The sequence below is a fragment of the Papio anubis genome, chromosome 8 (genome assembly GCF_008728515.1).
Source record: "Papio anubis isolate 15944 chromosome 8, Panubis1.0, whole genome shotgun sequence".
Lineage (NCBI taxonomy): Eukaryota > Metazoa > Chordata > Mammalia > Primates > Cercopithecidae > Papio > Papio anubis.
Genome location: NC_044983.1, coordinates 7,213,550 through 7,240,967, shown reverse-complemented (window position 1 = coordinate 7,240,967; position 27,418 = coordinate 7,213,550). Strand labels below are relative to the sequence as shown.

The 27,418-nt window shown below is 48.8% G+C and overlaps 2 protein-coding genes across 3 annotated transcripts; both read left to right on the top strand.

The window, feature by feature from the left end:
• The first annotated feature begins 346 nt into the window (after positions 1-346).
• Positions 347-9,119, top strand: C8H8orf49 (chromosome 8 C8orf49 homolog). The gene is given in 3 exon segments (XM_031669910.1): positions 347-608; positions 611-1,248; positions 8,844-9,119. Coding segments are annotated over 3 exon segments (1,176 nt in total).
• NEIL2 (nei like DNA glycosylase 2) lies at positions 8,758-27,418 on the top strand. 2 transcript variants are annotated; one of them, XM_003902409.3, is made up of 5 exons: positions 8,758-8,909; positions 10,900-11,039; positions 20,061-20,413; positions 23,292-23,488; positions 26,033-27,418. In XM_003902409.3, the coding sequence occupies exons 2-5, from the start codon at positions 10,902-10,904 to the stop codon at positions 26,341-26,343; spliced, it is 999 nt and encodes a 332-aa protein (XP_003902458.1). In that variant the 5' UTR covers positions 8,758-8,909; positions 10,900-10,901; the 3' UTR covers positions 26,344-27,418. The 2 variants fall into 2 exon arrangements, with proteins under 2 accessions (XP_003902458.1, XP_009210758.1); XM_009212494.4 differs by lacking the exon at positions 8,758-8,909 and adding an exon at positions 9,540-9,905.

Here is a 27,418-nt window from a genome sequence, read left to right as displayed (position 1 = left end):
GTCAAGACTGCAGTGAGCTGAGCTCATGCCACTTACACTTAAGCTTGGGTAACAGAGCAAGACTCTGTCTCAAACAACAAACAAAACCTTTTGAAACCCACATCAAGTCTTTTAACAATTAAGGAGCGCATTTATCTTTAAAATTAGACTTTTAAATGCCTCTAAGATAGGTGAGCAGTAACAAAGTTAATTTTAGCTGTGATTATGCTGTGATTGTGTTTGGCTTAACAGTAATGAAAATAAGTTTAGGCCGGGTGCAGTGGCTCATGCCTGTAATCCCAGCACTTTAGGAGGCTGGGGTGGGTGGATCACCTGAGGTTGGGGGTTTGAGACCAGCCTGACCAACATGGAGAAACCCCGTCTCTACTAAAAATACAAAATTAGCCAGGCATGGTGGTGCATGCCTGTAATCCAGCTACTCAGGAAGCTGAGGGAGGAGAATCGCTTGAACCCAGGAGGCAGAGGGTGCAGTGAACCGAGATCTCACCATTGCACTCCAGCCTGGGCAACAAGAGCGAAACTTCATCTCAAAATAATAAGTTTACAGTCTCTGAATATGTACCAAATGGAGCCAGGGGTGGGGAGTATTAGGACAAGCCACCCACTGCAGAGCCCCCAGCTCTCACTCGTGGACTGAGTGCATGGGACACAGCCATTCGGAAAGCTCTTTCTTTCGGAGTGGGACTGGGTGTTCTGGTTTTGGTTTAATTGTTTTATCATTTTGTAACATTGGCACCTATTCTTTAGACTGCATCCTTGCCTTGCTTGCTTGAAGCTGGAGCACAAATGTTCCATCACCCTGTAACAACACAAGTATGCGTCATCCCTGCGAGGCTTAGCTTGAGAAGCGGCATCTCCAGGAACCTCCTTCTGTGGTCTGTCTGCCACTTTACACTGTTGCTCTCATTTCAGTCACTGAGGCCCTTTCCCTTATCCTCCAGGGACATGGTGCTGCTCTATAAGCTCTGACTCCAGTGTGACTTTCATATTGCTCCTCCAGATAGCAGTGGCAGTGGCATTTGCAAAAAGGCTGAGAACAAGAATAAAATCATCAAAGTGAAGATGATAGTAAAACAGACCTCATTTTTCAAAGTCCATTCTTTTTTCTGGTCTGTGCACTGCCAGCTCACTCCTCTGGCTAAAACCCGGGGGTGGCGGGGGTGTGGGGGGCGGGGGTTAGTTTTGCAGAAAGCACTGATGGCACAGATGTGCTCCAAGTTAACCAGAATACAAGAACCAAAAAAGCCTGTGAGACACTGGTGCTCATGACCGCAAGCTACAGGTCGGGGGTTTTCAGATGAACACAAAAGGGGGCTTCTCCCGTCCCAAGATGAGTGATAAATGAGGCACTTCTCATACACTCACACTCACTCCATTCCCTCTGGGATGACTGTCTTCCATCCTACAGCTGTGGCTGCCGTTCTCTGCCTGATAAACTTCTTTCCCTCTCCCTCCCTCTGACACAGAAACACACACAGACACACATATACACACACACACCCCCCACTGGATCTATAAGCCGTTTGCAACAGGATGCACCAGTTCTAATCAGTTTTCAAGTCAACTGAACCAGTCACAGCTTCCTAATCAGTGAATGACTGACATAAGGAGTTAATTCAGAAGCAGCTCAATACTATGGACAATACTAGTGAACAATATTAGCATAATGTTTGTACAAGAAAGATACCATAGTCTCTTGTGCTCCCTCTTCAAGATGAATTTGCTGAAAGTGAGTTGTAATTAGAGATGTTTTTAAAAACAACAACAACAAAAAAAACCAATGGCTGGGCGTGGTGGCTCACTCCTGTAATCCCGGCACTTTTGGAGGCGGAGGCGGGTGGATCACCTGAGGTCAGGAGTTTGGTACCCGCCTGGCTAACATGGCGAAAGCCCGTCTCTACTAAGAAAACAAAAAATTAGCCGGGTGCAGTGCTGGGCACCTGTAATCCAGCTACTTGGGAGGCTGAGGCCGAAGAATTTCCTGAACCCAGGAGGCAGAGGTTGCAGTGACCCGAGATTGCGCCATTGCACTCCAGCCTGGGCAATAAGACTGAAACTCCATCTCAAAAAATAAATAATAATAATAATAAAAACTGAGATTTATTGTTCCTCCTCTGTCCTTTTCCTTGAGAACTTAATAAAAATGGAAAATATCCATTACTTCTAGGGTTCTTGATGATCTAAAATGGTTAAGCCGGGATGGAGGATAGATGTGGTCAGTAAACACTGAAATCACGGAACCCTAACGAGGCCAGGGCTCTGCTGAGCAAATCAATGGGTCCAGAGTGCCCCTAACATGCTTTTCCACTATAGCCTCTGAGGGGCCCGGGCCCTGCTGAAGACTCTGGGCTGGAATCCTCTGGGATATCCTCCACAGTCATCCATTGTATACCTTTCCTTGGGGTTCCTCAGAGTGGCTTCCAATCTTCCCACCAGCAGAGTCCCCTTTACCCACTCTCACCCCTGCCATGGGCCCCATTTTTGGTTTTGTTTTTATTTTTGAGAGTCTTGCTCTGTCCTCCAGGCTGGAGTGCAGTGGTGCAATCACAGCTCAGTGCAGCCTCCACTTCCCAGGCTCAAGTGATCCTCCCACCTCAGCCTCCTGAGCAGCTGGGACTACAGATGTGTGCCACCACCACATTTGGCTAATGTTTTTGTATTTTTAGTAGAGACAGGGTTTCACTATGTTGCCCAGGCTGGCCTCAAATTCCTGGGCTTAAGTGGTCTGCCCACCTCGGCCTCCCAAAGTGCTGGGATTAGAGGTGTGAGCCACCACACCCAGCACAGGTCTTATGTTTTGAAGTAGTTTTAACTAATCATTTGGGGTTTTCCTCATTTTTCATAGATCAAAAACAACCACATGAAAATTATACCTCAATTTAAAAATGAACAAGCCAGGCGCAGTGGCTCACGCCTGTAATCCCAGCACTTTAGGAGGCCGAGGCAGGGGGATCATTTGAGATCAGGAGTTTGAGACCAGCCTGGCCAGTGTGATGAGACCTCATCTCTACCAAAAATACAAAAATTAGCTGGGGATGGTGGCGGGCGCCTAGAATCCCAGCTACTTGGGAGGCTGAGGCAGGAGAATCCTTTGAACTTGGGAGATGGAGGTTGCAGTGAGCCGAGATTCCTTCACTGCATTCCAGCATGGCTGACAGAAAGAAACTCCATCTCAAAATAAACAAACAAACAAACAAACAAAAACCATAACTGTTCATCTCTGCTAACAAGTACCAGAGAGTCAGTACACCAAGCTGGGTTCCCGCCGAAGGCAAAGACATTCCATTTAGTTTCCTTTGTGGCCTTGTGACAGATACTAAATGGATGGTTACTTAGATGCTTTCTGACTGGTTTTCAATGGCTTGTGGGTTCCTCTGGGTCCTGGGGCCTCCAGAAGGGGCCACTGCCACACACACACACCTGGAAGGACCCTGTATCAATAGACACCTGCGCTTCTGCCTCCTCAAAAAAAAGGAGGGGACTGGAAGTGCCCACAACGGAGAATTCTGAGACCTGCCTTCCGGCTCAAATTTGGTCATGCGCTGGTTGCATGCTGTTGGGCCATTCACCCGACTGCTCTGACCTCAGCATCCTCATCTGTAAAATGGTTTGGCCTGGGCAGCTTCAGGTGTCCAAGACTGGACCAGCAGCTATGGAATCACAAATTGTAGGAAAATGACTCACCTCTCTCTCTGGGCCTCACACACTCTCATTGGTACAGATGACAGCTCAGGGCCCCAAGATTTGAAACTGCTCTTTCTGGAGACTCAAGATTGATGTCTTGGCCGAGTGCGGTGGCTCACACCTGTAATCCCAGCACTTTGGGAGGCTGAGGCGGGTGGATCACCTGAGGTCAGGAGTTTGAGACCAGTCATGGCCAACATGGTGGAACCCCATCTCTACTAAAAATACAAAAAATTAGCCGGGCGTGGTGGCGGGCGCCTGTAATCCCAGCTCCTTGGGAGGCCGAGGCAGGGGAATTGTTTGAACCCAGGAGGTAGAGGTTGCAGTGAGCCAAGATCACGCCATTGCACTCCAACCTGGGCAACAGTGTGAGACTCTGTCTCAAAAACAAAAAATAAATAAATAAACAAACAAACAAACATTGATGTCTTGAGTCTCAAATGGAAAGCAGTGTCGTCATTGTGTCCCAATTAATAAGGTTTTTTAAAAAATGGTTCCAAGAGGCTGGGTGCGGTGGCTCATGCCTGTAATCCTAGCACTTTGGGAGGCCGAGGCAGGCAGATCACGAGGTCAGGAGTTCAACACCAGCCTGGCTAACATGGTGAAACCCCATCTTTACTAAAAATACAAAAATCAGCTTGGGCCTGGTGGCGCGTGCCTGTAATCCCAGCTACTTGGGAGGCTGAGGCAGGAGAATTGCTTGAACCCAGGAGGCAGAGGTTGCAGTGAGCAGAGGCTGCACCACTGCACTCCAGCCTGGCAACAGAGTGAGACTCTGTCTCAAAAAAAAAAGGTTCCAGAATTATACATCCAAAGAGCATTGTTCCTCAAAGTAGCCTTGGAAACTAAACTTCTTCCAGAAGACAAACTGCTAGTGAGTGGGAAGTTAGCACCCCTAAGTTTCCAACAGCTGGCCTGAGAGACTGAATGGAACAAAGAAAACTGAACTCTGCTAAGGAAAGGAAGCCCAGATTGAGATACCGTGCCTGGCTCATTTACAAATCATGTCGGGTCTGGAGACCATCTGGTTCAAACCCTTTTGTCTCTCAGTCAAGGGAACTTGCCCAAATCCACAGAGCTGGTGTGAGGAAGAGCAACATTCACTGACCACCCACCCTCACTGGAAGGCCATGGGACCGACCTAGGGTACGCCCTTGCAGTTAATGCGCCTACCATGTGGGGGCGCACGTGTTCTCCCTTTCAGCTTCCACTGCAACCTGAGTTTTCCAACCGTCAATCCGTAAGCAGCCCCGAAATGCTGCCAGCAAAAATCACCTGCTGCTTATTGAACACGACTGCATGTCAAACGCTGCTAGTAGCTTTCGACAGCCGCAGGAAACACTTCCATACCCCCCCCCCCCACTCACGTTTTGCACACAAAAAAGATATGACCCACAGATTTTAAGTCACTTGTTGAAGGTCACAGAGCTAGTAAGTGCTAATCAGGGTTCAAACAACAGCTATTTCACTCCAGAATCTGGGCTTTTACACCCCACTCTTGTGTCTCCTAAACAGTGGAAATCTACAAGCCGGGAAGCCCTGCCCAGTCTGGGATTAGAAGGCAATCCAAGAGGAAGTCTTTCAGTGTCTTTCTAGAAGTTGAGGAGAATCCTTGGTTCCAAATTCTCCCAACTTATACCTAATGAAAGAAAGACCTAGAGACATCGGGGAATAGGGCTTACTGTCCACGTCCACATACCCCTAAAGCGGGGCAACTGGAAGAGCCTCCAGAATCTCGCTCAGCCCCTGCTCCCGTGGTGCTCCTAGAGCCATATGGATCCTCCCCGTGTGCTTCAGAATCCCCAAACTCTCAGCAGCAGTTCAGTCCCTTACAGGATCCCAGTGTTTTTTCTCTTTCACTCCCTTCCTTGCATTCTTTGGGGCGGCTGTATTTTAATCTGTTTTCATGTGCATTACAACTCTAGCTCTGTTGGAAAAAAACAAGGACACAAAGGCAGGGGGAGCAACGGGTTCTACGCCTCTTAGAAAGCTGGGCGCCAATCCTTTCGGAGCTGAGGCCCACTTCAGTGGGCTTGGAGGTTGCCCCACTCCAGGAGGCAGACAAATACTACTACTACTACTACTACTACTACTACTACTACTACTACTACTACTAATAGAATACTACTACTAATAATAATAGAATACAAAGAATAATTACTAAAACACTTAGTGATTGCTATACACCAGATCCAGTGCTGGAGACCCAGTGCAGTGACCAGACCCAGTGCAGTGATGGAGGTGAATCATTTCAAGAAATCCCACAGGGGCCAGGTGTGGTGGCTCAGGTCTGTAATCCCAGCACTTTGGGCGCCTGAGGAGGGGGCATATCACCTGAGATCAGGAGTTCGAGACCAGTCTGGCCAACATGATGAAACCCCATCTCTACTAAAAATACAAAAATTAGCAGCATGTGGTAGCAGGCGCCTGTAATCCCAGCTACTCGGGAGGCAGAGGCAGAAGAATCGCTTGAACCTGGGAGACGGAGGTTGCAGTAAGCCGAGATCGCAACACTATACTCTGGCCTGGGCGACAGACTGAGACTCTGCCTCAATAAATAAATAAATAAATAAATAATCAGTGAAGTCATTATTTGCAGATGAAGAAACTGAGATACAGAAAGGGTGAGTTACTTGCCCAGGCTCTCCCAGCTGAGTGGTGGTTTGTGGACCCAGGCAGCCTGGTATGGGGCAGGTTTCTAGCCACTCCTCTGTGGAGTCACTTTTCCAAGCTGGCCTTTTCCAGGCAGATTATTCAGCCTTTTTGCCTTAGAATGATGATTGGATATGCTTGCACAACACTTGCATGTACTTAGAGTTTGTGTGTGTTTCCTAGCTAATATCGCATTTAATCATTCACTCAACATGGATGAATTGAATCATTCACTCAATTTGTTGAGTGTCTACCAACTGTCAATCGCTGTGCTCTAAATTCTTGCTGCTTGTCAAAATGTAGCCCCTAGGGCCGGGCGCGGCGGCTCAAGCCTGTAATCCCAACACTGTGGGAGGATCACCTGAGGTCAGGAGTTCGAGACCAGCCTGGCCAACCTGGAGAAACCCCGTCTCTACTAAAAATACAAAAATTAGCTGGGCATGCTTGTACGCACCTGTAATCCTAGCTACCTGGGAGGCTGAGGCAGGAGAATCCCTTGAACCCAGGAGGCAGAGGTTGCAGTGAGATGGGATCACACCATTGCATTCCAGCCTGGGCAATAAGAGTGAAACTCCATCACAGAAAAAAAAAAAAAATGTGGCCCCTAGATCAACAGCATCAGCATTACCCAGCAGCTTGCTGAAAAGGCAACATCTTGGGCCCTGGTATAGACTTTAGAATCTGCATTTAAACAAGGTTCCCAGATTCATAGGCACATTGAAGTTTGAGAAGTGTGGCTTTGTAATATTTCTATAATACCATTTAATAGATATCCCATTTAATGAATAAAGTCAGAGATACTGTGACTTGCTTGTATCCCCACAACTAATAATGAAGCAATATATGCAAAGCGCTCACAACAGTGTTTTGCACATAGTATGTGCTCAATGAACAATAATAATCAATGACACAGCCAAGCTGTGAACCATCTGCTTTTCAATTGCATAGCCCCTTGGCCTCAAAAGAACCCCTTTAGGTACCAGGCATTCATTCCACCAGGTGAGGTGAGAATTATGGCTATGGCTTCCCTCCCAGTTCAGCCAGTCTACAGAAAGGGAAGCTAGGGGTTCCAGAAGCTACCATTGTGGTGAGCCTGATCTATAGCAGGGGCGTCCTGGGAGGGGTGGGGACGTTATTCTCCAGAAAAGGCCAGATATAGAAAGAGGGGGACAAGAGGCTCTCTGAGGGATGCCTCCTGCAAACCCCATACCCTCCAACCTCATCCCCTCTGCCTCCAGATGCCTTTCTAGATGAGAACCTTATGCCCTAGGCCTCCCCAGGCCTCCCTCTCCTCACCTCCTGCCCTAATCTGTTCAGTAGGTGACCACTGTGGGAAGGCCACTTGTACCGTCCCTCTCAATCAGTAGGACACAACTATGTCTCTGACGGTGGTGGGCTGCGCTTGTCTCTCTGTGCTGACCAAGTCCTTCCCCAGGGCCCTCTCAGCTATGGTCCATGGTGACTTCACCCCAGCCTACTTCCTGAACACCTGCTGGGGAGTTCCTCAAACTTTCCTCCCAACTTCCTGGAAAGCGCTGGGGAGTTCTCCTTCGAGAACTAAAGACAAGAAAACATGTATCTTTAAACAGCCTATTGTTTTATCTTTTATTCTTTGAAATAAAAAATTTAATACACAAATATTTTAAGCAAAATTTGCTTATAGTAAAAATTCAAGTAATAATATCCAAATAATAGAAAGCAAAAAAATCCCACCCGTTCAACATTTCAAGAGTCTTGACCACCTGTTTCCCTTGCAACATATTTCATTAGGCTCGGAGGCAAAGCAGAACCCACCGAAAGGCTTGCCATTGTGGGAACACCCAGGCTGTCCCATTCCGACCCATTGGATAAGAGGGTTAACTTTTCCCTACAACTGTCTCCTTGAGACAAGAAACGTTCCAAAAGGGCCGGGTGCGGTGGCTCACGCCTGTAATCCCAGCACTTTGGGAGGCCGAGGCGGGCGGATCACCTGAGATTAGGAGTTCAAGACTAGCCTGGCCAACATGGTGAAACCCGGTCTCTACTAAAAATATAAAAATTAGCCGGGCTCCAGTAAGCCCAGCTACTCGGGAGGCTGACGCAGGAGAATCGCTTAAGCCCAGGAGGTCGAGGTTGCAGTGAGCCGAGATCGCGCCATTGCACTCCAGCCTGGGCGACAGAGCGAGCCTGTCTCCTCCGCCAAAGAGCATCTCTTCAATGTTAGTCTCAGCCTGCACCCTTCTTCCACCGCGGCTTTCACTTCCGACCCTGTAACGCAGCTCCGCCTCCAGCGACCCCCGGGACAGAACCCCTCGCCCACCCGCAAGTGAGCAGCCTCGACCCGGGTTCCAGGGGATAAGCCCCGCGCCTGCGCGCACCCCGGGGTGTAGCTACGAGCCCAGCCACTGCCTCCAGGCCGGAGTCCACGCCCACTTAGGGGAGGAGCCCCGCAGCCTCCACCTACAGGGGCGTCCCCTAGGAGGACGTATCCTTTGTGGGCCGCTTCCCCGGGAAATCTCCGCCCCCAGCTGGAGCGGCTGTGCCGGCTGCGCAGCGGTGCTGGGTCAGGCCGAGGTGCCACCCACCCGGAGCCGGTGAGTGCAGCCGTCCGCTCTCCGGTAGATCTGCGGCCTCGCGGAGTAGTCGGGAGGGGACAGGAAGGGAGGGCGGGCGCGGGGCCCTCCTCCGTCTCGGCAGCCTGCGGAGGTGCTGCCCACGTCTGGAGGACCCCAGTGACCCTCAGGCCCGCGTTTGCGCCCCTCTCCCCACACACCGAGTCAGAGCTGGGAAAGCAGTGGTCTTAGACCCCCCTCGGGCACTCGGAAGAGAACGGCGAAGACACCTCTCCCCTTCCCTGGCTGGCGCAGAGCCAGCCTCGAGCTCCTCGGTAGCCCGCGGGCAGGGAGGGCCCGAGGATGGGGCGCGGCATCCGCAGAGACTCTTCGAAGCCCCTTCCGCGTCTCATCTGGTTTGTTTTTTTTTTTTTTTTTTTTTTTTTTTTTTTTTGATGCGGAGTGTTGCTCTGTCGCGCAGGCTGGAGTGCAGTGGCGCGATCTCGGCTCACTGCAAGCTCCGCCTCCCAGGTTCACGCCATTCTCCTGCCTCAGCCTCCCGAGTAGCTGGGACTACAGGTGCCCGCTACCACGCCCGGCTAATTTTTTGTATTTTTTTTAGTAGAGACGGTGTTTCACCGTCTTAGCCGGGATGGTCTCGATCTCCTGACCTCGTGATCCGCCCGCCTCGGCCTCCCAAAGTGCTGGGATTACAGCCGTGAGCCACCACTTCCGGCCCCGCGTTTCATCTTTCAAGGCTGTTGCAGAGGCGGCTTGCTTCCCACCTGTCCATCTCCATAAGAATCCCTACAGGAAACATGCCCACGTGTCCAGAGCTTTTAAGGACTTGGTGCATTTCAGATGAAGGCTTTTCCAGAAGCTTCCGCGTAGGAGAGGATCAGGCTTCCAACTGGTTATGGTCAGCAGCGTTTAGCACGTCTCCTTCCAGCCTGGAGGCTGTGTGAGGATTCCCTGTAGAGTGTCTCGAAAGCCTGATGAGGGGAAATAGAACCTCTCAGTGAATCGGCACCAGCGAGTGTAAGATGCACGTTATTGAATGTGTTGCTGCCGAAACTATGAGAATGCTCAGATTGTGAGCCATCCCCCTTTCTGAGATTTTAAAAGTATTCTAAACTGTTTTTTAGGATCACTGAAATATAATAGCTACCATGTGCCCGATATCTACTTAGTTCTTTTCGATTTTCATCATAACTTATAGAGAAGCTGGTACAGGAACAGGTGGTTAGGCAGCTGCCCTGGGTGAGACTGGGGGGTCTCCTCTGCCCTAGCAGCCCAGGTGTAGACCACTCAGACTCTTATGTAGGCAGCTCTCAGTGGACGGGGATGATTTGGGGCAGGGAGAGTAGAGGTGGCCCTGGGAGCCCTGCATGGACATTAAAACAGAACCACAGCTTTTCTCAGTGATCAGAGATAACTGTCTGAAGTTAAGCTGGGCTTAACTACATGGCTGGGAGTCTCACTTATGATTCTGAGCTCTGTCCGCATATTGGTCGTCCCGTGCACACCTCCCCCATGTGAGTGGTCGGTGGTCCTGGAGGGCAGTATCCAGTCCCTTCAAAAGTGGGAAATCAGGCAGCAGCAGTGGGTCAGAATGGCTGTTTTTTTTTGAGAGCGGGAGGAGGGGGCGCAGAGAAAGTCAGTAGGTGTTAGAGGCTCACAGTCCAGGCGAAAAGTAACAAGGGCCAGCTCCTGGTGTGGCAGTGGCCACTCAGGAATAAAGTGGATGGTGCCCATGATGTGCTGCCTAGCACACTGTTGGTGCTTAATAAGTGTTTGCTGCATGAAGAAGGGTAAGAGGGACTGCCTTTACTGCTAAGTTTGCCACACCCTGCCACAGCTGGTCTTCTCTATGATCTGACTCCCTCGCAGCCATACTCCCTTTTTGGCCATATTTGCTCTTAAAGTTAGTTGGCAGCAAAAATGGCGGCGTGGAGGTTGCTTGGCACTTGTTAGAGATGCTAGAGATAAATGAGCTAAATCCATGGCCTCTTTTGCCCACTTCTGCCCACAGGGATGCCAGAAGGGCCGTTGGTGAGGAAATTTCACCATTTGATCTCCCCCTTTGTGGGCCAGCAGGTGGTCAAGACAGGGGGCAGCAGTAAGAAGCTACAGCCCGCCGGCCTGCAGTCTCTGTGGCTCCAGGACACCCAGGTGAGGCAGTCCTCCTCTGAAGAGCCGGCTCTGTCGCACATCCTGCGCCTCCCCTAGGATCTATCCCCACATGTCTCAGGGTGTCACTTCCCTGGGTCCGGAACCACCAAGCTCGGACTCCATGCAGCTCCGTCTTTCAATCTCATGTGTCTCAGCCAGAAGTAGATCTTGCTGTGGACTGTAGAACTGTAAAGAACATGTGTACATGAGCTGGAGACCCTGATTCCAGAGGGTCTGGAATGCTATTCTCTCCAGCCACAGCTGATGGGCACCTTTGGCTGGGAACTGTGTTCGATTCCCCTGAGCCAGCGGAGAATTAAGGAAAGAGCAGAACCGGCTAGGTGTGGTGACTCACGCCTGTAATCCCAGCACTTTGGGAGGCTGAGGCAGGCGGATCACGAGGTCAGGAGTTCAAGACCATCCTGGCCAACATGGTGAAACCCCATCTCTATTAAAAATACAAAAATTGGCTGGGTGTGGTGGTGGGCGCCTGTAATCCCAACTACTCGGGAGGCTGAGGCAGGAGAATCGCTTGAACCCGGGAGGCAGAGGTTGTAGTGAGCCAAGATTGTGCCATTGTACTTCAGCCTGGGTGACAGAGTGAGACTCTGTCAAAAAAAAAAAAAAAGAAAGAAAGAAAAGAGCAGAACCTTCAGATCTAGGTTCAAAGCAGCTCATCCTTCCAGGGGCTCACGGGGCTCCCTGTTTTCTGACCCCTGCCTCCCTCTCTAACCTTCTTATCCTGCCCCAAACCTGTCTTTTGATCGATGGAACTGCCTGTGGCTCTTCTTAGTCTTTCTATCCGTGGTTTTGACTTGCTGCCTCCTGCTCAAGCACTTCTTCCTTTTTCTCCCAACTCTGCCCCTGTCCCCTCAGTTTATAATGGTTATTCCTGGTCTTCCAGCTTCCACTTGGCCACTGCATCCTCAGAGAAGCCTGCCCTGTCTGCCTTACGTGGGGAGGAGACTCCATCTCTGTGCTTCCAGGATATCGTGTACTTCCTCCCTGTTCTTCTTCCCTTTTTACTGCGTTGTTCTGCTTGTTGAGGGGCGAGGACAGATGCAGAGGGCAGGGGCTGCTCCTTGCCTGTATTGTGCCCCTAGCACCTAGCTGAGTGCTGGCACATAGGAAGCACGGGGCGGTGCCTGCGGATGAACTCATGAGCTCTGCTGCTGCTTAGCCGTGTGCTCTTAAGCACATTCATCTCTTAGCTCTTTCTTCCGTTGTAGAATGGAGATAAGCCATTGACCTCTTAAAATTGTTGTTTTAAGTAGACTTTATGCCTGGCACATAATGGGCACACCATAAGTACTAGTTCCCTTTCTTCCATCTTGCCCTCACCCCCCACCCCTGCAACACATACACACAGAGGTTTTAAAACTGTTTTTTGTTAGAACTGGAAGAGATCTTGTAGCCCTTTACTCATAGTTGATTCCTTTGGAGACTGAGGCTCGGAGAAGGGAGTACTTAGCACAAACTTAGGTGGCTGGCAAGGAAAAGGTGAGATCCCAGGACCCCATGGCCTCCAGGACTGTGGCCTGTTTGTACACACTGTCCTGCGAGGTTTGCAGGGGCAGGATTATGTCTCTTGTCTCTGGATCCCCAGCACTTACCAGGGTGTCTGCTGCAGAGCTGGCTGTAAGAGAATATATTGCAAGTGGGTGGGTGGACAGATGGATGTGCAGTGAAGGAACCTGTAGACGGGACTGGGAGCTTCTTTCCCAGTAAACCAAGCAAAAGCCCATGTTGCAGGGAACCTAAGGTTGCAGGGAACCTTGGGTGCTGCCTGGCAGTGCTTTGAAGTGAGCACCCTTCCCTGCTTCTCCCTGTCGGTGGATCCCTGACGCTAGGAACTTAGAATTGCATTGAGAACATAGGGCCTGTGTCGACGCAGGCCACACTATTAAGCTACACTAAATGGGGAGGGCAGAGCACATGATGAAGGCCCAGGTAATGGCCCTGATAGGAAGAGGTCCCAGTGGCCTGGAGATGATGCGCGGGAGGTAGGACTTGAGTTGGGCCTTGAAGGCTGAAGGATTTCGGTGGACTGAAGAGGGAGGAAAGGGCATTTCAGGCTTAAGAAGCAGTTACAGGCAGGCTGATGGAGGTAGAGTGAGCAGGACAAGTTGATGAGGCAGGAGAGAGCTTGGCTCCACCCTGTGCCATCTGTTTGTCTGGCACATCCTTTCCTTGTCAGCTCTCCATTTTCTGTATCAGGAGTCATATTGGATTACTCATAACAGACTGAAAAAAACGACTACTACAACTCAGGGTTTCCCCCTCCACTCTGGTAATGGAACAGTCCAGGGTGGTATAGGAAACATTGGAAAACAAGCTCCTTCCACTCTCCCCTTCCAAGACTGGGTAATTTATTAAGGAAAGAGGTTTAATGGACTCACAGTTCTGCACTGCTGGGGAGGCCTTGCAATTATGGCAGAAGGCGAAGGGGAAACAAAGGCACATCCTACATATTGGAAGGCAGGAGAGCTTGTGCAGGGGAATTACCATTTATAAAACCATCAGGCCAGGTGCAGTGGCTCATGCCTGTAATCCCAGCACTTTGGAAGGCAGAGGTGGGCAGATTGCCTGAGGTCAGGAGTTTGAGACCAGAGTGGCCAACATGTTGAAACCCCATCTCTACTAAAGATGCACAAATTAGCTGGGCATGGTGGCAGGCACCTGTAATCCCAGCTACTTGGGAGGCTGAGGCAGGAGAATTGCTTGAACCCAGGTGACAGAGGTTGCAGTGAGCTGAGATCGCACCACTGTGCTTGAGCCTCGGCAACAGAGCGAGACTCCATCTTAAAAATAAAAACAAAAACAAAAACAAAAAAACCCATCAGATCTCGAGACTTATTTACTATCACGAGAACAGCCCCCATGATTCAGTTACCTCCCACTAGGCACCTCCCACCGGGTCCGTCTCATAACACATGGGAATCACGGGAGTTATAATGAGATTTGGGGACACAGCCAAACCATATTATTCCACCCCCAGCCCCTTCCAGAGCATATGTCCTCACACTTTAAAACCAATCGTGCCTTCCCAGCAGTCCCCAAAAGTCTTAATTCATTTCAGCATCAATTTAAAAGGCCACAGTCCAAAGTCTCATCTGAGAAAAGGCAAGTTCCTTTCACCTATGGGCCTGTAAAATCAAAAGCAAGTTAGTTACTTCCTAGATACAATGGGGGTACAGGCATTGGGTAAATACACCTGTTTCAAATGGGAGAAATTGGCCAAAACAAAGGGGCTACAGGCCCCATGCGAGTCTGAAATCCAGCAAGGCAGTCAAATCTTAAAGCTCCAAAATGATCTTTGACTCCATGTCTCTCATCCAGGACACGCTGATGTAAGAGGTAGACTCCCACGACCTTGGGCAGCTCTGCCTCTGTGGCTTTGTAGGGTACAGTCCCTCATCCTGGCTGCTTTCACAGGCTGGCATTGAGGGTCTGTGGGTTTTCCAGAGCAGGCTGCAAGCTGTCAGTGGATCTACATTCTGAGGTCTGGAGGACAGTGGCCCTCTTCTCATAGCTTTACTAGGCAGTGCCCCAGTGGGAACTCTGCACCGGGGCTCTAACCCCGCATTTCCCTTCTGCACTGCCCTAGCAGACGTTCTCAATGAGGGTTCCACCCCTGTAATACACCTCTGCCTGGACATCCAGGCGTTTCCATACACCCTCAGAAATCTAGGTGGAGGTTCCCAAACCTCCATTCTTAATTTCTGTGCACCCACAGGCTCAACACCACATGTACACCACCAAGGCTTGGGGCTTGTACCCTCTGAAGCAGCAGCCTGAGTTGTACATTGGCCCCTTTTACATTGGCACCATTCTGGGGTCTGGAGCACAGTCGCCCTCTTCTCACAGCTCTACTAGGCAGTGCCCCAGTGGGAACTCTGCCCTGGGGCTCTAACCCTGTATTTTCCTTCTGCACTGCCCTAGCAGAGGTTCTCAATGGGGGCACACCTCTGCCTGGACATCCTGTTGTTTCCAACATCCTCAGAAATCTAGGTGAAGGTTTCCAAACCTCTATTCTTAACTTCTGAGCACCCGCAGGCTCAACACCACATGTAAACCACCAAGGCTTGGGGCTTGTACCCGCTGAAGCAGCAGCCTGGGTTGTGCATTGGCCCTTTTTAGCCATGGCTGGGGGGGCTGGGACACAGGGCACCAAGCCTCTAGGCTGCATACAGCAATGAGGCCTGGACCTGCCCCAGGAAACCATTTTTTCCTTCTAGGCATCTGGACCTGTGATGGGAGGGGCTGCCATGAAGGTCTCTGACATGCTGTGGAGACATTTTCTTTGTTGGCTTGGTGATTAGCATTTGACTTCTAGTTCCTTATGCAAATTTCTGCAGCCAGCTTGAATTTCTCCCCAGAAAACGGGTTTTTCTTTTCTACTGCATCATCAGGCTGTAAATTTTTCAAACTTTTATGCTCTGCTTCCTCTTGAATGCTTTGCCACTTAGAAATTTCTTTCACCAGCTGGGCGTGGTGGCTCATGCCTATAATCCCAGCACTTTGGGAGCCCGAGGCGGGTAGATCACAAGGTCAGGAGTTTGAGACCAGCCTGGCCAATATGGTGAAACCCTGTCTCTACTAAAAATACAAAAATTAGCCAGGCATGGTGGCAGTCACCTGTAGTCCCAGCTACTCAGGAGGCTGAGGCAGGAGAATCACTTGAATCTGGGAGGCAGAGGATGCCGTGAGCCCAGATCATGCCACTGCACTCCAGCCTGGGTGACAGGGTAAGACTCTGTCTCAAAAAAAAAAAAAGGAATTTCTTTCACCAGATACCATAATCATGTCTCTCAAGTTCAAAGTTCCATAGATCTCTAGGGCAGGGGCAAAATGCCACCAGTCTCTTAGCACAGCAAGAGTCACCTTTACTCTAGTTCCCAACAAGTTTCTCATCTCTGTCTGAAACCACCTCAGCCTGTGCCTTATTGTCCATATCACTGTCAGCATTTTGATCAAAACCATTCAACAAGTCTCTAGGAAGTTCCAAACTTTCCCACATTTTCCTGTCTTCTTCTGAGCCCTCCAGACTGTTCCAACCTCTGCCTGTTACCCAGTTCCAAAGTTGCTTCCACATTTTGGGGTGTCTTTACAACAGTGCCCCACTCCGGATACCAGTTTACAGTATTAGTCTGTTCTCATGCTGCTGATAAAGACATAACCAAGACTGGGTAATTTATAAAGGGAAGAGTTTTAATGGAATCACAGTTCCACATGTCTGGGGAGTCCTCACAATCATGGTGGAAGGCAAAGGAGAAGCAAAGGCATGTCTTACATGGCAGCAGGCAAGAGAGAGCATGTGCAGGGGAACTGCCCTTTATAAAACCATCAGATCTTGTAAGATTTACTATCATGGGAACAGCATGGGAAAAAACCCACCCCCATGATTCAGTTACCTCCCATCGGGTCCCCCCAACAACACACGGGAATTATAGGAGCTAAAATTCAAGATGAGATTTGGGTGGGGACACAGCCAAACCATATCATACATTTTATAGTCAGTGATGTCCAGTCATCAGTTGATGGACATTCGGATTGTTTCGACTCTTTGACTTCTATGGATAATGCTGTGGTGGGCATTCATGTGCAAGTATTGGTGTAGACATATCTTTCCATTTCTCTTGAGACTATTCCTAGGAGTGAAATTGCTGGACCATATAGTACGTTTAACTTTTTTAGTGTCTTCCGTAGTGTTTTCCAAAGCAGCTGCACCATTTTATCGTCCCTCCAGCAGTGTATGAGGACCAATCCTTCCATTTTTAACCTCTTGCCATAGCACTGGGGCCTGTCTCCAGCTCACCTGGGTTCAGGGTGGGTAGGTTCCCTGGGGTCCTATTCTCTTCCTTGGGGTCCCCCTCTGCTGCAGCAGGGGTCTCTGCTCTGCCTCGTTAGTTACCCTTCCTGTGCCTGTTCCTCATCTTCTGGAGGGAATTTGTATCTCCTGTCTGCTCCTCCTCTTGATTTAAACCCTCTAAACCTCCGAGGGTTTAGAGCTCTTTGGTTCCTATAGCGGGTTTGTTGGGAGCAGTGCTAACAGCGCATGCCCTAGCTACTGTGTCTGACCAGGAGCTCCCCCTCCCAGTATGGGGTTTCCGCCTCTGCGTTCAGGCGTGTCCCCTCAGCTGGGGACTCCCTGTCTCCTCTGCCTTCCACTCTTCTTGTGACGCCCAGCCCAGGTAACTGCCAGCTTCCCCTCATGCTGTAGACTTCTTCTGTGTGCTACCTCTGCTTCTACCCACACTTTTCTTTTCTTTTTTTTTTTTTTTGTACAGATGGGGGTTTCACTTTGTTACCCAGGCTGGTCTCGAACTCCTGGGCTCAAGCAATCCTCTTATCTTGGCCTCCAGAGTGCAGGGATTACAGGCATGAGCCACTGTGCCTGGCCTACCCACACTTTTCTCCATGCTCTTGTAGTATCTGTTTTCATACTTGTCCCCCTCCCACCCCCACCGCCTTTTAAATTTTTTTTTTTTTTTTTTTTTTTTGAGATGGAGTCTCGCTCTGTCACCCAGGCTGGAGTGCCTTGGTGCAATCTCGGCTCACTGCAAGCTCCATCTCCCAGATTCACACCATTCTCCTGCCTCAGCCTCCCGAATAGCTGGGACTACAGGCGCCCGCCACAGCGCCTGGCTAATTTTTTTGTATTTTTAGTAGAGACGGGCTTTCACCATGGTCTCGATCTACTGACCTCGTGATCCGCCAGCCTTGGCCTCTCAAAGTGCTGAGATTACAGGCGTGAGCCACTGTGCCCGCCCGCCTTTTAAATTTTTTTTAAAATTGTGATGAAAAACACATAACAAAATTTACTGTCTTAACCATTTTAAAGTATATAGTTCAGTAATGTTAAGTATATTCACGTTGTGTAACAGTTTGCCTAAACTTTTTTATCTCCCCAAGCTGAAACGCCATACCTGTTGAACAGTAACTCTCCCTTTCCTCCCTTCCTGCAGCTCCTGGCAATCGCCTTTCTACTTTCTGTCTCTATGAATTTTACTCCCCCAGCTACCTCGTATCAGTGGAATTATACAGTTATACAGTATTTGGAGTTTTTTTGACTGGCTTATTTCACTTGGTATAAAGTCCTCAAAGTTCACCCATGTTACAGATAAGGGAACACTGGAGATTGTTGTAATCTATTTTTGCTGCTATTACAGAATACTTGAGACTGGGTAATTTATAAACAATAGAAGTCTATAGAGCTCACAGTTCTGGAATCTGCAAAGTCCAAGGGCATGGCATTGGCATCTTGCCGTGTCATTTGCAATTGGCGTTATTCCATTCGGGAGCTCAGAGCCCTATGGCCTAATTTCAGAGGGGCCATCTCTTACCACTGTTCCATTGGGGATGAAGTTTCTGACACATACTTTTTGGGGAACACATTCAAACTATTGCAGAGCCTTACTCATCTGTTTGCCCTTGGAGCCTAGCACACTACCAGGCACATTGAATAAGCTTAATTAATGATTAGCGAACTGAAGTGGCTGCAATGTCACAGGAACCTAAAAGAGGGACAGTAGAAATCGCCATAGTTGGAGAGGGTATGAGGACATCTTGACCTAGATATTTTTGACCTAGTAAATGTTTTGATCATCATGGGCATTTGACAGTTATTTTCATCAGAATTATATCAACATTGGTGAATTTACACCAAGAAATTATTTTCTGCAGCAGATTCTATTATGCCCACTTAAATCCTTGCTCAATTTTTTTTTTTTAATGTAGGTCAGTTAAACCATTTCTAATATGTGGCAAATAACAATCTGTGCTCAGACTTACAGATAAGCTATTCTGGGATTATTTCGAAAGGTAATGCTCTTTTGTGTAGAGGATTTCAAGATTAATTTGTATGCTAATTAACAAGTTAAAGATCATATGAGAACAGTGATCTTTAAGCACAGACCTGTAGCGGTCAAAAAGTAACACAGGCATTTCCAGTATTAATGCCAGATGCTTTGGCTTATACTCTTTGAAAGACAGCCTGAATTTCAGGCTGTGTAGAACCGACACATCCTAGAATCTAGACATACATACTGCATATCAGGAGGTGTAACATGAAAATAAACTCAAAGCAAGGGCCAGGTGTGGTGGCTCATGCCCGGAATCCCAACACTTTGGGAGGCCAAGACAGGCAGATCACTTGAGGTCAGGAGTTCGAGACCAACCTTACTAATGCGGTAAGACCCGGTCTGTACTAAATATATAAAAATTAGCTGAGTGTGGTGGTGTTCACCTATAGTCCCAGCTACTTGGGAAGCTGAGGCAAGAGAATCGCTTGAACCCAGGAGATGGGGGCTACAGTGAGCCAAGATGGTGCCACTGCACTCCAGTCTAGGCGAGACTCTATCTGGAAAAAAAAAAAAAGAAAATAAACTCAAAGCAGCCAGAACATCCTTTAACACACATTTTCTGTATTTATTTTCTTCTACTGAAATCCTCTTCAGTGAGGTAAGGTGGGTCCTTTGCCTTGTACATTTTACAGTGGTGATTTGATTCATTGGTCAATTTTTGTTTCACTATCTAATTTTTATTGATTACAGTTTTCTTATCAAGTCCAATGCACTGGTGGAGGGGGTAGCGTGGGGTACCCGGGCTTATAGTGTGTTGTCTTTAGCTGCTCTGTGTGTGCATTCCCATGCACTGCTTATTTCTGGCATAGAAAATGTATTATGAATGGAATGAAGGAATGACAACTTATGTTCATTTCTTAGCTACTGCATGGAAAAATTGGGAGCGATTCCCCTCAGGTTCTCCAGGGTGGTCCTGCCATCTAGCATGGGTCAGTTTCCTGCCAACCAAGTCTGCTTGCTCCCAGTCACTTTGAAAACCACATGCGAACTGCTCACACCACTGGAGCAAAAGAGCAAAAGGCAGAACCCCAAGACTCCATTTGGGAAGGCTCCCCGCGAGGGCCGAGAAGGAACACCTTTGCAATAGGATAAATATCTGCATTCGCCCGTTCCCCTCTGAGTCTGTAAGGCTTAGATCTCTGTTCATTTTTTCTAGGTCCATGGAAAGAAATTATTCCTTAGATTTGATCCAGATGAAGAAATGGAGGCCCCTGGCAGCAGCCCACCGCCAGAGCCTCCACAAAAAGAAGCGCAGAAGGAAGGGGCTGTGGACCCAAAGCAGGCCGGGGAGCCCAGTGGGCAAAAGACGCCTGATGGATCCTCACAGTCTGCAGAGCTCAACCCCCCGGGAGAGGATGAATCTGAGTGTTTGGAGGGAGACGCCCCTGCAGGAGATGCTGGGAGGTGGCTGCGCGTCAGCTTTGGTTTGTTTGGCAGCGTTTGGGTGAACGAGTTCTCCAGAGCCAAGAAAGCCAACAAGAGGGGGGACTGGAGGGACCCTTCCCCGAGGTAATGGTGTGGCCATCTGATTCTCAGGGGCTCTGATAGTCATAGGGCCCTGCTTGATGGGGTTTGGGACTTAAGCAGTGGGGTCACACTGAGGACGTCCAGGCTGCCCCCCATGGCCCTGCTGTCTTGGGGAGAGAGCCCACCTCTGTATCTACCAGTGACAGGAAGTAGACCGTGGTCTGCACGCAGGAGAGGGTTGTGCACCCAGAGGTGGCTGGGAGATGGGGAGAATTTTCCCAAAAAATGTGGCACTTGAGAGTGGACTGTCCCTGAAGAACATTTTACTGCCTGACTCCTGACTTGTGTGCTTTGAGTTTAGGGACAAGATTTTCCCAGTTTTAAGTATACTGTTTGTGTGTTTATGTTTTATTGAGATATAATTAACATACAATAGAATGCCGATCTTAAGTGTTCAGCTTGATGAGTTTTCTTAGTTTGTTTTGAGACGGAGTCTTGTTCTGTTGGCCCAGGCTGGAGTGCAGTGGCATGATGTTGGACAGGCTGGCTGGTCTGGAACTCCTGGTCTCAAGTGATCCGCCTGCCTCCGCCTCCCAAAATGCTGGGATTGCAGGCGTGAGCCACCATGCTTGGCCCCAGTTTTTAATCTATGAATGTTGAGATCAACATTTTGTGCATAAACCTCTAGGTTTAGGATCATATGCTCAGTGTCAATTCCCAGAGGAGTAATTGCTGCTCAGAGGGAATGCACATGCTTAGGGCTGTACATTTGATGGCCTTAGGAAAGTGCTAGTGAGCTGAAATCTCATGAATGTTAGGTTGTTTGTGTACTTCTTATCAATTTATCAAAGCCTTTGGACCGAAGGTCTGTTTGTTTTTGTGACATGTGTTGCCAGCATTGTTTGAAGTCTGTCCTCTGTCCTTTGAGCTTCTGATGCCTGTTGGCATTTGGGATTTGAAATTTGTATGTCGTCAATGGTGGGTATTTTTCTTGGTTGCTCATAGGCCTCCCCTTTTACTAAAAAAAAGGTCCCTTCTACCCCCAGAGAAAGTCACATGACTTCTATTTTCTGAAGTTTTATAACTTGTAAAAATGTTTAGAACTGTAGTCTTTTTTTTGTGGCATGATGCAGGTACCATAGGATGCTTTGGCCTTCTGTGGTCCGGAGATTTTGGGCTCACATGAGTGGAAGTTCAGAAGGAGGGTGGGCTTTGGGGTTGCAGCTCCGAGGTTCTGACTTCATGTGATTCTCCTGGCTTTGCACTTTCCACACATTGGTTTTGTCCTTAGACCAGCAGCAAAAGGCTACTGCAGCTCCAGGATTTTATTCACACCGAAAAATCCAGAAGATGAGAAGGTCATTTTTGGAAGTTCAGATGAGGAAACTTTTCTTAGAACCTCCAGCAAACCTCTCATCATCAGGAGCCTGCCCTTTGCTGAGTCCTGGATTAGTCACCAGCTGGAGGCACTGAAGCGCTCTCCACGAAGCAGGCTCCCCGCTAGGTTTTCAGATATGTTGCCATAGAGTGAATGTGTGTCATGCCATTAGTTTTAAATCTCTGTTTACCTGGTTATGTCTCTTTTCTCATTTACATGTTTTATATTTATTTTGCTTTGTCTCTTTTTTCTTTAATAGGCTGGCCTGAGTTTTATCTACTTCGTTGGTCTTTGAAATAAATAATATTAGCTTGCCAGGCATAGTGACTCCTGTCTGTAATCCCAGCACTTTGGGAGGCTGAGACAGGAGGGTCACTCGTGCCCAGGAGTAAGAGACCAGCCTGGGCAACATAGCGAAGACCCTGTTTCTACAAAAAAATAAAAACAAAATTAACCGGGTATGGTGGTGCATACCTGTAGTCCCAGCTACTTGGGAGGCTGAAGTGGGAGGGTAGTTTGAGCCAGGGAGGTTGAGACTGCAGTGGGCTGTGATTGTGCCACTACACTCCAGCCTCGGCAACAGAGCGAGACCCTGTCTCCAAATAAATAAATAAATAAATAAAATTAGCTTTATATATCCTTTCTATATGGAAAGGGTATATGGAGTATTGAAAATATTAGGTCAGGTGTGGTGTCTCACACCTGTAATCCCAGCACTTTAGAGGCCAAGGTGGGTGGATCACCTGAGGTGAGGAGTTTGAGACCAGCCTGGCCAACATGATGAAACCCCATCTCTACTAAAAGTACAAAAAATTAGCCAGGTATGGTGGTATACACCTGTAATCCCAGCTACTCAGGAGGCTGAGGCAGGAGAATCGCCTGGACCCAGGAGGCAGAGATTGCAGTAAGCCAAGATAGTGCCACTGCACTCCAGCCTGGTGACAAGAATGAAACTCCATCTCAAAAAAAAAAATTATAAGTAAAAAATGCATCTAATATGCCTAGCCTACCAAACATCCTGGCTTAGCCTAACCTACCTTATTTGTGCTCAGAACAATTACATTAGCCTACAGTTGGGCAAAATCATCTAACACAAAGCTTGTTTTATAAAATGTTGAATATCTCATGTAATTTATTGAATACTGTACTGAAAAGAAAGGTGTTATAGGTACTCAAAGTATGGCTTTTACTGAGCGTGCATTGATTTTGTACCATTATAAAATCAAAAATTAAAAGTGAACCATTGTAAGTCAGGGATGTGTGTATGTGTGTATGATCCAACCATAGAGTGTGCTCTGACTATATCGTGGTAACAGTGTGGGGATGTGTGTATGATCCGACCACAGAGTGTGCTCTTACTACATTGTGGTAACGAGTGTGGGGATGTGTGTATGTGTGTATGATCCAGCCACAGAGTGTGCTCTGACTATATGGTGGTAACAGATGTGGGGATGTGTGTATGTGTGTATGATCTGACCACAGAGTGTGCTCTGACTATATCGTGGTAGCGATGTGTACATATGACCTGTTCTTTCTTCCCAGGTTGGTCCTGTACTTTGGTGGTGGTGGCTTCCTGGCATTTTATAATTGTCAGATGTCTTGGAGCTCTTCCCCCGTGGTCACACCCGCCTGTGACATCCTGTCTGAGAAGTTCCATCGAGGACAAGCCTTAGAAGCTCTAGGCCAGGCGCAGCCTGTCTGCTATACGCTGCTGGACCAGAGATACTTCTCAGGGCTAGGTATGACTCGTGGGAAAGGGGTGAGTCCACAGACTTGCTTCATGGAAAAGTCGCTCCTGTGGGAGTCACAAGACCTGAGGCCCACCCTAGTTGTGCCAGTGCTGTTGGTCTTGAGGCGCCACTTGCTTAATCTCCTTTGTTTTACTTCCCTTGTTTTTAGACTGAGGGCATTAGATCAGGCAGTTTTTAGCTTGTCTCTTGGCTTCAGAATCCACACCCTAACTGTGTTATCAGTTGTGAGCCTTCTGCCAGCAGCACTGGAACATCGCCTCCTAAAGGGCAGGGTCATGTCTCGGGCACCTCTGTACCCTCCACAGCACAGTGCAGTGCCTGGCACACAGGACGTGCCTGACCTGTGTCTGTAGGAACTGAAGTCGTGCAGGCTGCTACCAGAGGAGTGAGTGCATGTTCTAAGGGATGCTGCTCTTGGGTGGATGCACAGAGATGACTCAGTCTACACTGGGTTCTTACAAGACACGAGTGAAGAAGAGTTTCCCTCTCTCTATTGCAGTGGCATGAGCAGTGAAACCGTGAGCATTTCAGGATAGGGAGAAGAGCGGAACAATTTCAAAAATACATGTAACAGCTAATTAGCTGAACTATGAGAGCGTGCCTTTCTTATTACCCACAGCAGGGGAATAATTGTGCCCAAAATTGGCTGCTGAAGCAATCAGGCAAGTTGGTGGTGACAGAGTCACCTCCATATCCAACATGTGGCTTTGCTGCCTGCTCACCTCCCCTCACGAGGGTCGGAGAAGGCCTGGTGGTGCACCAGGCACTAGCCTTGCATTTTCATGTTAGGACCATGGGAGTCCCTGTGCCCTCAGGAGCAAAGAGCCATCGGAAGTAGCTTTTTGGGTATATGTGGCAAGAGCTAATAAAGTAACAGTAGTAATTAATAATGGCCAGTGTTTTCCAAGCAGCTCGGATGTGCCAGGCACACGTTTTTGTCCTTAGTGCTGTTCCATAGGATGGTTATAGTGGGTTTCCCTTCCTTCAGATGAGGAAACTGAAGCAGAGAACGCATCTCTAGTACACGGTTCAGCTGAGATGTGAATCCAGGTATTCTGTCAACGAATTCTGGAGAGATCGATGTGTGTAATGAGGAGTGTGACTATGAGGCTCTTGGAAAAAGCAAGAATTTCCTTCACCCGCTCACTCCAAACACACAGACACTCACTTGACCTCTGTCACGCTCACCATCTCTCCTTAAGGAGATCATTGTTTAATGTCCCAGCAAGCACAGACTCAGTCCACTGCGAGTTAGGAAAGATTGCTATGAATGCCTGGTGGAGCTGAAAGAGTATGGTTGGAACATTCCAACGAGAGTTACTGATTCTGGAAGGAGGGATCGAGGCTGGCTTCACAGAGAATGAGGCAGGAGTAGAAAAATCATAAGATAACACCTCCCCAAACACGTTCTACATAACGAGCATTATGCTTGGTATTTCATTTTATTTTATTTTTTCACACAGGGTCTCTCTCTGTCGCCCAGGCTGGAGTGCAGTGGCACAGACACAACCCACTGCAGCCTCAACCTCTGTGGCTCAAGCGATCCTCCCACCTCAGCCTCCTGAGTAGCTGGGACTACAGGTGCATGACACCAAGTCTCACTAACTTTTAAAATTTTTGTAGAGACAGGCTCTCACTATGTTGCCCAGGCTGGTCTTGAACTTGTGGACTCAAGCGATCCTCCTGCCTCTGCCTCCCGAAGTGCTGGGATAACAGGCTTGAACCACTGTGCCTAGCTATGCTTGACATTTTGTTTTTAATTAAAAAAAAATTTTTTTGAGACAGTCTCGCCCTGTTGCCCAGGCTGGAGTACAGTGGCACAATCTCAGATTACTGCAACCTCTGCCTCCCAGTTCAAGCGATTCTCATACCTCAGCCACCTGAGTAGCTGGGATTACAGGCAGGTGCTACCATGCCTGGCTAATTTTTGTATTTTTGGTAGAGATGGGGTTCACGATGTTGTCGAGGCTGGTCTTGAACTCCTGGCCTCAAGTGATTCACCTGCCTCTGCCTCTCAAAGTGCTGGGATTACAGACATGAGCTACGGCACCAGGCCGACATTTTAAATAATAACAACAGTTAATATTTATTGAGTACTCCACATACCAGCCACTGTGCTCAGGCGTTTTTTAGTGAATTCTCATTTACTGCTCACAAAAACCAGGTGAGCCATCCCTGCCTTACAGATAAGGAAACTGCAGCTAATTGAGACTGAGGAGCTTGCCAGGGTCATGTGGGTAGGATCTGCTTGAGCTGGGATTCAAGTGCAGGCAGTCAGATGCCCGACCCCTTTTTGATAGCCTATTTGCCATGACGGGCCATGCATGAGTTTCATTTCATCTTCACAGCAACCTTAAAGGTAGGAATTGTCAACTCCAATTTAGAGACAGAGAAGCGGAGTCAGAGATCGCGGAGCCGCCCAGGGTCCCACAGGACGTGGAAGAGCTGACTTCTGCCGTGCTAACTTTGTGGGTGGTTTCATCTTGCCATGTGTCCTTTCTCCTTCGCTTACCCTCCCCTGCTTTATTTCAGGGAACATCATTAAGAATGAAGTCTTGTACAGAGCTGGGATCCATCCCCTTTCTCTTGGTTCAGCCCTGAGTGCCCCGCGTCGGGAGGCCCTGGTGGATCACGTGGTGGAGTTCAGTACAGCCTGGCTGCAGGGCAAGTTCCAGGGCAGACCGCAGCACACGCAGGTCTACCAGAAAGAACAGTGCCCTGCTGGCCACCAGGTCATGAAGGAGGCGTTTGGGCCCCCAGGTGGGTTCCAGAGGGTCACCTGGTGGTGCCCACAGTGCCAGCCCCAGTTGTCAGAGGAGCCGGAGCAGCGCCAGTTCTCCTAAGGAACTCGTGGTGCTCTTCCTGGAACCTGGCCCTTGGGGAACCTGACGTCTAAGTGTCCAGAAAGGAGGATGTGGGCAGGGATGGGGTGCAGAGGATAGTGTATGTCGGGGTGCCAGGATTATAATATTCACCTCCCTGGAGTTATGTTGAAGGCAGAGTTTTCATAGGGTTAGATTCTTTTTATCCTTTTCTAGTTCAGTGAATTCATCCTATTGAATTGCATCATAGTGAAAGATGAGAGAAATCGTGATGATGGGGAAGGGGAGAACCTCCCAGAAGGCACTGGGGCAAGGAAAAAGAAAGCCTGTGGGAAATGGCTGAGCTCCCAGCACGGCTTTGCAGGTGATGTGGGGTTTTGTTTTTGTTTCTGTTTTGAGACAGGGTCTTGCCTGTCTCCCAGGCTAGGGTGCAGTGGCGTGAGCTTGGCTCACCGCAGCCTTGCCCTCCTAGGCTCAAGCAGTCTTCACCTCAGCCTCCAGAGCAGATGAGACTACGGGCATGTGCTATGATGCCTGGCTGATTTTTGTTTACTTTTTATAGAGATGAGGTCTTGCCATATTGGCCAGGCTGCTTTTGAACTCCTGCAACTCAGGCAGTCCTCCCACTTTGGCCTCCCGAAATGTTGGGACCACAGGTGTAAGCCACCGTGCCCAGCCAGCTCCTGTGTTTTGCTTTTGTTTTGTAACTTTGGTTGATGTTAAGGCCCTCCATTTTGGAAAGCAGGAAAACAGGTTGTTCTTTGTTTTTTTGGTTTTTTTCCTCTTCCCCTGGAGGATCCAGGAATGAGGATAGAGTGACCTGAGAGCAGTGCTTGGATTCAGCCTCCTGCCGGGTCCTTCCTGCTGGACACAGACACCAAGAGGCGGGGGTGGAGCAGGGAGCTGCGCCTTCCTGGGGTGCCCAGTGGTCTGTAGAGAAGAGCTGCTTGTTTCTCCTTAAGTCAGTGTGTTTGTGACTGTTGACATGTTGAACAGTTCAGGAATCAAGGGCTGTGGAGAAACTCCCTCCGGTTGTTGACAACAGGTGAATGAAGCTAGAGCAGTGACATGAAAATAAAGCTCTCTGTTACTTGCT

Coding starts and splice junctions, on each gene's coding strand:
- NEIL2 (XM_003902409.3), top strand. CDS start 10,902: ATGCCAGAAGGGCCGTTGGTGAGGAAATTTCACCATTTGATCTCCCCC. Junction 11,040..20,060: donor TGTGGCTCCAGGACACCCAG/GTGAGGCAGTCC, acceptor CATTTTTTCTAG/GTCCATGGAAAGAAATTATT. Junction 23,489..26,032: donor GAGATACTTCTCAGGGCTAG/GTATGACTCGTG, acceptor GCTTTATTTCAG/GGAACATCATTAAGAATGAA.